This window comes from Pelmatolapia mariae, linkage group LG10_11 (assembly GCF_036321145.2).
Source record: "Pelmatolapia mariae isolate MD_Pm_ZW linkage group LG10_11, Pm_UMD_F_2, whole genome shotgun sequence".
NCBI lineage: Eukaryota > Metazoa > Chordata > Actinopteri > Cichliformes > Cichlidae > Pelmatolapia > Pelmatolapia mariae.
The window spans coordinates 60,330,016-60,340,307 of NC_086236.1; the positions used below are offsets into that span (position 1 = coordinate 60,330,016).

A 10,292-nucleotide genomic window follows, 5' to 3' on the forward strand; every position below is an offset into this window, starting at 1 on the left:
CCTAATAGATTACACAGCCCTGTTTTCACATCATCTAATGCGCTCTCTGTTCAGCACTTGCATGCTTTTGGCATACAATACCCACGATACACCTGTACAGAGTCACATTTACGACTTTTTTTATTCTCTTTGGTTTTTAGGGCAGTGACTGACATTAGAGGGACGACAGGACATTATTTCTCTCATATACCCTCATCATATACAGTATAAATACAGTATATACACACATGCAAACTTTACACCACCAGGCAGCAACATGAAGAGGGTGAACGTGTGGGTAAATGATGGAGTTTGGGCTCATTCTGGCCCTCACAGCTCATCCTTGCCCCCCGTCACCCTGCCTCTCTCTCGCTTCTTCTCCTTTGTCACTTGGCTCCGAGCGTTGCGGCTAGAGGTGGCGCCGCCCTCGGTCTCCTCGTCCGTTTTCACCACGTTGTGTCCATCTGCAGCCCACACGGCCTCTGCCTCCTCTCGCTCCTGAGGGAGAGATCCAAAATACTGCTCAAATATTGACTTCCTGCAGTCACAATGACATAAAACTAAAGTTTGGGAGGAACATTTATCTTTGTTGGAATAATTTCAACTTCTCTTCTTGCACTTTCAGGACAATTTTTCTGTAAAAGAGATTCTCCTCTGTTAGAGTGAGCTTCATTTGCTCAACACGAGCCCACAGGGCAAACAATGACCAATGCGGGATAAACTAAGTTAATGAAACTTTGCTTGCATAACCAAAACTTTTATGAAAATGTAGCCAAGCAGAAAATGTAAGGCTGGAGCTGAAAACCCCCTGCTCATCTAAGCAAAGTGTGTTTCTACATGTAAATTTAGATTTTCTTTTATCTACGTGATGCTAAAAGTTATGTAAACTGAGTCGTTTCAATAGTCTCTTTGGCTCGACAGCAGCTCTTCAGCGCAGCTCCTTACATCTCTGTTATTATCACTGATGAGGACGCACTCCCTCACTGCAGAAAATCACAGCTTATTAAAAGAACTAAACATGTTTTGGTTTATAAACTGACAGGGCCATGAAAAATGATTGCACTTATGATAAACCTAAAAGACAATGTCATGGCATCACCACAGACCAGGCACAGTAAATAGGAAAACATGCAAACAGCCACCAGATTTGCATTGTGCCCCAGCTGCTCATGTTATCCAACACCGGTATCATGACATCATCAACCACACGCCTGCAGGTGACCGGGCAGACCTGAGGAGGAGGAGAAGGAGGTCATGGCAGCTCTGTGCTGTCATAAAGCTCACCCTGTCCCTGTAGAGCTTCTCCTTTGTGAACCAGAGGGCCAGGGCGCACCGCCGGCCTCTGGTCACCGCGGTAACACCGTGAGGATTTACCGGACCCGAGGAGAAGCCCACCAGTCGACCACAGCTGGGTTTCACTCGAGCCTGAAGGCACAGAAGACAAGTTTACCAGCTCCAACAAATATATTAATTAAAGAGTTAAAACAGTAATAAAAAGATTAAAATGACTTACCGTTACTGTCTTGGCATCTCTGTTAGTGAAGAACAACTCTCCGCCATCAAAGTCGTCATTCAGGTAGAGGATGGCGCTGTGAGACAGAGAGACGTCTGTCATTCAGTCATAAAAGTAACCTGCTGTGTAAGAATTAGGCTGAAATCTGAGCATAAATGCACACACAGTCATTTGATTATTACAGTTTGTTATTACACTGTTATGTAGTCCTGCTAATTCCATTTAAACATTACATTTTAATCCCATTTATTTATTTTTAAATTTCACACCTATGTACACTGTTTTAATTTCTCACTAAAACTTCTCATGTCTTCATCCATCTATGGCCACTTTATATTTCTTCATCGTATACTATACAATGAAGAAACAGGCAGGTGAAGATGCTGTGTCTAGGTGAGATTCTGTGCCATGGAGAAATGTCAGTTTAATCAATCATGCAAAAATAATATAACATTTAGATAAGAAGATTGTCCAAAAAAAGAAAATAAATTAATTACCCCTGAAATAAAAAGAAATGCAACTTTACTTTGCAGCATTGCAGATTTCCTGCCACAAGGAAGGTCAAATCCAGGGTTAAAGTTTTAAAAGGTGAAATAGAAACCCTTAATCTGTAACAGGCTGGTTCTTCTGAAGGTTTCTTCCTGTTAAAAGGGAGTTTTTCCTTCCTACTGTCACCAAGTGCTTGCTCCTAGGAGGTCATCTTATTGGGGTTTCTCTGTTTTGTTGTAGGGTCTTTAACTTTCAATATAAAGCATCTTGAGGTGACGGTTGTTGTGATTTGCCACTGACTAAAATTCAATTCAATAATGTCACAAAATGTTAAAACTGACAGTTACATTTCATAACAGGAGCACTCAGACAGCCCACCTCCATCCACCTCATAACCATCTCATAAAATCTGAAAACGATATCTTGAAAACTGTGGACACTAAAATGCTAACAAACAAACAGACAGACAAACAGAACATGCAACAATTACATATTTCCTTCCTTTGGTCAAAGCAGAAACATTGAAACACTAGCACCTACAACCATTTGGGCCTTTTTTGCCAAAAATTCAGCTCAAAATGTAACTAAGCCATTTCAGTTTTCAATTATTAACGTTTTTTTCCTTAGACTGACCTGTTAGCATATAATAAAAACTAAAACCAGCAACTTTAAGTGTCACGTTCAGTTTTCAGTTGCATTTATTTATGGAGCAATTGTGTTGTAGAGCAATGTATTCTCTGCTCTCCCTCCACCTCCATCAGTTCACGTAGCTCTAAGGTGTCATTATTTCCCCATAACAACAGAACAAAACTATTTATCAGTGACGACAGGTGCTCTGGTTGTTTTGATATTTGCCACAATTGTTCCCCTGAAACACTGTTTAAGACTTGCAGTGCAAACTAATGCTTTTTAGGTAATTCCATATAAAATCAGCAACATCTAAGAAATGTTCCCACCTGTCCTCTTCAGAAACAGCAAGATATTTTTTCTGTAATCAGTTTTTGAGCCCCAGTATCTTGGGATACATCATTGTTTAAACAGCAAAATTAGTTGCAGATACAAGCATGCTACGTTTTAGCTGTCCTTTGATTATTTGCTAAGGAAAGCTTCAAAAAGTTGACTTTATTTTCTAATACAGTCATATTGTAACACTCCCAAATGTAGCTTATGGCTGTGAAATGGAGAAACAACGTCGATGTTCACATCTTCTATATAATGGTTTGAAAATGTCACATTCCTCAAGCAGCTAAAGATGTTTCTCAGAAACCTGTATTCTGAGCAGACACGAGTCTCTGGATCACAGAGATCTTTGTTCAGTTTGTGACAGCTTTCTTCTGGCAACGATGACATGTACCATTCTCTCACTGTTATATGCTGATGATATCTTAATGACATTTTACCAGTAAAGGAATATTAAAACCTTCTGTTCGTGGATATTTGCTGGAATAAAATGGCTTGAGAACATCTTCTAAAATTATATATGGAGAAAGTGTGAGCCCAAACTTATTAATAATCCACGAAGAGATGTTTTTTCAGTACCTGAGGTCTCTGTGTGTGAAAGCTGGTGGTTCCTTCCAACACTGCTTGGTTTCCGGCTCGAGGAGACAGTTGTCAACGTGGACGGGGTGAGAGAGGTCGAGCCTGCCCTTCTGATCGTCTGATTTAAAAGAAAAAACAGAACAAGAACAAAATAACACATTTAACTTTAAGTAATAAAGTAAGAATAGAGTGGATGATTTGGTTACACATTAGAGAACCTGTTCCAATTATCCCAGTATTGAGTACTGTTGGTTTTACCTGTGACAGCAGTGCGACAGACCAGGTGTGTGAAAGTGATGAAAAGTCCTGAGGGGCTCCTGAAGTAGGAGTGCAGCACGGTTCGCACTCTCTCACCCAGCTCATGTAACAGCTTGGCATCTGATTGGTTCACCAGGCCTTCCTGAGCCAACTGAGGAAGAAGCAGCAGTGAGCGTCACGAGATGCTGCTGAGAGCATCTAGTAGACCTGCTTCAGTTATGTCATTTCCACCCACCTTCACCGCCCTGAGGACAGTCAGACCTTCAAATGTCTCATGAGGAGTGTGTGGAGACCGCCGTCCTCGATAGCCATCTCCAAGAGATCCTGCCACCTATGAGAGACCACCTAAATGTGTAAGTTAGGGGTTTTCACATGCGTGCGTTAAAAAAAACTGATTGAACTTACTGATGCTAACTGCAGTATTCTGTCGCACTCCTTCTCCGTCATGACTCCATCCAGGACGACTCGATTGGTGCCGTTCAGCATCTCATCGTCCATTGTGATAGTCACGCCCACCTGAGGCACCGGACCACCTGCAGAGAGGACAAATAAGAAAGGATGAGACAGTACTTCTTATTTTAAGCAGAAGATGGTGGTACGACTGTGTTTTTTGTGATATGAAGTCGCCGAAGCTGCCAAATGGGAAATCTTTGCTTCTATAACAACAAACAGTATTTAATAGGGCGACCAGACCCCAACAAACTGAATGTATTCTCTTTGATTTTACTTTTATTTCAGGCGCTGGTCTGTTTGGTCTTCACGTTTCAGTAGATCCCTAGAAACTGTGTCACTTCACGACTCGTTTTCCTCTGTGTGAAATTGATAAATTATTCAAGCAAATAAGACAAAACTCTATTTCAGCCTGTATAAACTGCCGCTTCAATTTCTTTGTAATAGTTTCCATGATATTCAACAAAACCCACAAAGCTTGTGACTTTTTGGTGACTTTCCCTGATGGCCATAGCAACAGACAGGTTAATCTTGACTTGACTATAAGTGACTCCTTCCCTGTTTTATATTTTAGAAAAGTCTAAGCAGTGTAATATAAAGAGTAGAATGATTCATCGGCACGTATTTCATAGGATATGTAGACTAATAATCAAAATTGACTTTTGGTATTATTATTATTATTGATACTGCTAATTTTAGTCATTATTTAATAATAGTCTTCTAGTGTGTCATGGTGAAGTCATCTTTAACAGAGATGCCAAGAAACGGTGACACACTGCAAATAAATGATCCTCTATTCTCTTATGTGTTAGATTTTCACATACATAAGATGTGTGAGCTGTTATAATCTGTTGATCCTTACTCACAACCCTACAAAGCCTATAGGTAAGTATGGATGTTATTCATTAGTTCACTTGTTAATGGATAGATGGATGCTAATGGTTACATGCCACATAAACAGGCATATCTGTAATGGATACCTGTGTTTCCTTGCTTTAAGCTACATGAAGTGCAATTAAGGTGACGACGAGCTCCTCCCTCGATGCCCTAGGTGGAAAAGGCTGAAGACACATAGCATAAGGAAATTACAGTTTCTTACCTGCAAAAAACCCACTGTCATCCACTTCCTCTTGCTGCTCGCCCACTTTCATTTTCTCATTCATTTTCTCTTTTTCAGCTCTAACAGTAAAACACAAAAGATACAAACTCAGTTTTCTGTTTCATTAGTTTCCACTAGTGACAGATTCACCTTCTATTTCTTTTTCATTTTCTTTTTTTACCTCCAGATCTCCCTCAATGATTCAGGTACAACATCTTCTGGAGTCCAAAGATCCTACACAGAGGGTGATGAATAACCTCAGCAAAGAAATGCTTTATAGCTGGCTCTCTTGTCACTGCACTGCACATTTGGCATCAGTACTTACTGGATCTGTGAAAGTGAAGTCGAGGTTCTCCATACCAAAATACAACAGCTTCTTCTCCTGCAAGGAGTGGTTGATGTATCTGACAATCTCCTGTGTGACAAAAAACACACAAACCTGTGCTTAAACATGACTTTAAAGATGAATTTGAAACTTAATGCTTGAAATAACTGAACAAGAGAAGAGAAAAAATGTATTTCTCATTTAAATTACTTGGATTACTTTATTGGATTTATGACTTTTTAAGTTTTGACACCACTGTGGTCATTTTAATATAATGAACCTTGAATGGTTTGAATGGTACCTGAGCAGACTGTGCGCTCTGTGACTCTGTGTCTCCCCCTAGTGTCTCATGGTAGAGCTCCAGGTTGTCTAAGGAGTCCTTGTCAGAGGGGTAAAACAGCAGGAGAGAGCGAAGCGTCTGCAACGCCCCGTTTATGTCACCAGCTGCCGGGAAGTGAGGATGCAAAGTAAGGCAAAGTAGTGCATCAGTCATAAGATGAATAATAAAATCACGTATGTGACCTTCACATTGACCTACAAAATCAGACCTTTAAACTGTGCTAAGTGCAGATGCTCAAGCTGTGTTGGCAGGAAGTCCTCCTGAGCAGAAATCCTTCCAGGTCGTGTGGCCACTTGAGTCACGCATGACTGTCGGCATGAGAGCAGGGAGAGGGAGAGGGCTGGACAGAAAACAAAAACTGGTGACAACTGGCTCTTTCTGGTCTCTTTCTGTCTGGCTCAAAACTTCTGCCTGCTTCTTACCTGCTGCCTTTTCAAACACGCCGTCAACGCTGTCAACTCCCCTGTCCTCAGGCAGCCGTTGGGAAGCGACTTCACACTGCACCCTGCACTCCTCTGTCTGCCGCAGGGTTTCATTCATACAAGCTTTCCATTTCTCTGCTGCTTGCTTCCATTCAGAGTTAGCCTCGAGCTGCAGTGCAGCATCATACAGGACCTGAAGTCAGTGACACAGAGACAGAGATTAACACAGTGAAATAACACAGTCGCCATTTGCTCGCTAATTTAAAAAAAAACAACAACTAATGACTTGTATATTGTTTTGTATCATAGTGCTTAAGAAATATAACACTTTTAAATATAACTATTTTAAAATTGCTGTGCAAAAATATTCTCAATGCTCCTCTAAGTAATCCTTACAGCAGCATTAACCAACATTTACTGGAGGAGAAAAAGATTAACCGTTTATAAAACACACACTAACCAGTAACGATGAGATGCTATTGAATTATAGGTGGTTTACACACTGATTATTACAATTCTTATTGTTAAGTGTTACCCAAAGCTAAAGGCTAGCGTTTGATGATGAAGTACATTTTTACTTTTGAGACATGTGCATATCATTACAGGCAGCATTTATGCCTAATCGTGATATAACACGTGTGGCTGAATAGTGAAAATGAGAGGCAGAGGCAGACACCTCACATCTGGATTGCATGGCTAGAAAACAAACAAGTGATGGTGAGAGTGAGACAGAGAAATTCAGTCCCTCAGGCCACGTCTGACTCTCCACAGTGACTTCTCTAAAATCATTCTGTTTGAACGCCCTTCATCAGCTGTTGAGTTGTGAACTTACATCAGAGTGAGGACTATTAGAGGACTAGTTATGGCTTAGTTAGGATCAGTCAGTTAAAGAAATGTCTGATATGTTTGTTCAAAGTCTTTAAACCTGTCTGCATATCGGCTATCATTAACTAGTTAGCAAGTGCAAAAACTCGCACTTCCACTGCTTAACTAGTGAATCAAAGCTTTTATGCTTATTAGGAACTAAAACTGAGAACTATTGGTTCATTCCAGAGGACTTAAAGCGCTTCAAAATGATAAGTAGTTTGGTCTTTCGTGCTATCTGCTTATAGTTGGACAATAGCAACACTAGCAGCTGTGAAAGAAGGTCGAAGGTAAGGCAATATGTTTGACTAGTACTGACAAACACTGTTAACCTAACCATTAAGCCTCTTTAGGTAAGTGTTCTTTATCTTCGCCTACAGATTTTATGACAATGAAGCAGCTTTTTAGAATTTCTGTTGAATTAAGATCATTTTTTTAAGGTAATCACAACATTTTTCCTTAAATTTAACAACATTTGGAGTGGATGTAAGACAGCTTTCAGTTTTTTAAATGTCTTTTTAAGACCTACAAATTTCATGTGTCTCTCCTCTGTGCTTATGAAGGTATGTGGGCTCCAAAATGCTGAAGGATCAGCTGATTCTGAATGGGTCAGACAGTGAATTTATTCAGATTTGATTGATTTTCTAAGCAGTGCAACCCAGTTTCTTCCCACTTACACTGTATACCCCTTTAGTCTTCCCTCCTCACCCAGTGTTTCTCATTGTGACTCTCTCTGTCCTGAAAATCTTCCTCGGTCACGCCGTCCATCCGTCTGTACTTCTCGATGTTGTTTCTCATCTCCAGGTGAGAGGGGTTGGCCACGAAGTAGGTATGAGCCGCCGATGCCGCCCTCTGCAACTTTTCCAGCTGATGTGGAGGAAAATGAGAGACTGAATGAAGTTTGTTACAGACCAATAAGGGTGTTGCTGTGATTATTTATGCAGCTGTGAACTGAACTATAATTATGGCTGCAGACCATACTGACAGGTGCTTTCCTCTAAATGACAATTTGGAACACAGTACTGGTAGAAGTAATGACAATTTAGGAGCTTTATTATGCAGCAGCTCCTTACCGCTGTGTAAAGAATGACTTACCTTGTAGTAGGTGACTTGCAGAAAGTTATAAGGGTTGCGAGTGCCAAACTCATATTCTATATCAGCAGAAACAGGAAGCTGTCCAACATGTGTGACAGAGCGTCCAATGCAGAACCTCAAACACTCAGCTTTTTGCTGCACCCAGTCCAGGGCCCAGAGGTCCCACATAGTCCCCTGTTCAGAGTCTAACAACACACACACCATTGAAAAAACGATAAGGTCCCAGCCTGTGGCCTATATTTTATAAATTTTGAGTTCTAGAACTGCAAACAATCCACAACAAAACACAAAAAAGCCTATCTTAACATTCTTTGAGCTCTTGAGGTCACATTGTTTTTTAGCTATGCATTTAGACACCGAGAAGTGAGGGTGAAGCTGCCAGTAACTTCATAAAATCTAGTTTCCAACTAGTAATTAACACAGACTCAAAGCTATCTGTCTGGCTACATGATAGGTCCAATCTTTTTCTTCTTTTAGCCGTTCCCTTTAGGGCTGACCACAATGAATCACCTGCCTCCATCTCACTCTTTCCCTATTATCCACCATCTGCATGCCCTCCTTCACCACATCCATGAACCTCTGCTGTGGTCTTCCTCTTTTTTTCTTACCTTGCAGCTGCCGCCAATATATATAGCCACTATCTCGCCTGTGCGTATGTCCAAACCATCTCAGCCATGCCTCTCTAACTCGTCTCCACCCACTCCACCCTGCCTGCATTCCCTTCTTCACCTCTCCCTTGTGTACTGTTTGTTGCTTTGGATACCCCAGGTATTTAAACTCATCTACCTTTACTACCTCTACTCCTCTTCTCTTCAGAGCATAGGTACAGATCACTATTTCGTCTACATGAATCCATGAATGCTCTACTTTACGTCTTCACTGAGTAGGTCAGTCGTTTCTGGCCTTTCCTTAAAGTTGGCAGGTTAGAAAACATTCAGCAGGTTGTATGGAAGAAGGTACTAGTGACTGCTCCCTTATTTCTTGCAGCAGATGCCCCTCCTGACATAGCCCTTCATCCCTGAGGGTGTGTTTGTGATTTAGCAAGTGTAATTATGTCAGTTATGAGAAGCTAAAAGAATAATTGAATTTCACAAAATCTGTTCTAATATGTTGCATGATGACATTAATACCCGGGTATAAAATAAAAAGACTGGCTGACAGCTGATTCAGACACTGACACTTAGTCTGTCTTTCTTTGTTCCATTGAAGCAAATTAGCTTTAACTCTTCATTCCACAGTTTTGATCTTTATTGGCCAATTTTTTGCTGATATGCCAATATTGGTCAACAGGTACAAAACTGGTCTATGCCAGTGTTATACAGCCAATTTATTAATGCAGTTTAATGTAATTAGCATGTTACTGACTGTTAATGAGCTTCTACTGCACCATTCAGGCGCATTGTTCAGACAGATGATCATATTACCAGTAATTAAATATCTGATATAATTTATATTACCGCCCAGCTTACCCAGTTTCTTCAGAGCCTCTGTCCCTGCTGCCATACAGTCATCATGACACTGCCTGCGGACCCTGAACAGTGATTCCTTGGTCACGATGGATTTCTCCAGCAGCTCTGCAGCTTTGCCCCACTCCCCACTAAAATATGCGCGGACCCCGCTGTAATACAGAAAATCATACGGCTGCAGAAGTGACATAACATTGGGGCTGCCTCTTGCCCAAGCCGTTGAGGTAAAACTAAACAGTGTGAGAATAACACAATTAAACGCCACGTATACAGCCAAACGTCCCGATTGAAGCGCCATGGTCCGACAGGCAATCCCAGCAGAGGAGGCGAAGGTGGGAGCAGAGGAGGGACTCCAAGGGGAGAGCTACCCACAAAGTTTCCTCCCTGTTAAGAAAGTGGGGGCTTTTTTGAATTTTTATGTACTTTTTAATGAATTTAATACATGTAATACAA

At 41.1% G+C, this 10,292-nt stretch overlaps 1 protein-coding gene across 1 annotated transcript; it reads right to left on the bottom strand.

Annotated features, from left to right (window-relative positions):
• Positions 1-69: 69 nt before the first annotated feature.
• On the bottom strand, positions 70-10,151 carry p3h3 (prolyl 3-hydroxylase 3). Its single transcript, XM_063484863.2, has 16 exons — positions 9,843-10,151; positions 8,374-8,558; positions 7,987-8,145; positions 6,415-6,607; positions 6,201-6,332; positions 5,954-6,096; positions 5,653-5,742; positions 5,509-5,561; positions 5,328-5,407; positions 4,184-4,311; positions 4,014-4,109; positions 3,779-3,929; positions 3,521-3,638; positions 1,493-1,568; positions 1,264-1,404; positions 70-477 (listed from the first exon to the last, which is right to left on the bottom strand). The coding sequence occupies exons 1-16, from the start codon at positions 10,135-10,137 to the stop codon at positions 310-312; spliced, it is 2,208 nt and encodes a 735-aa protein (XP_063340933.2). The 5' UTR covers positions 10,138-10,151; the 3' UTR covers positions 70-309.
• Between the last annotated feature and the right edge of the window lie 141 nt (positions 10,152-10,292).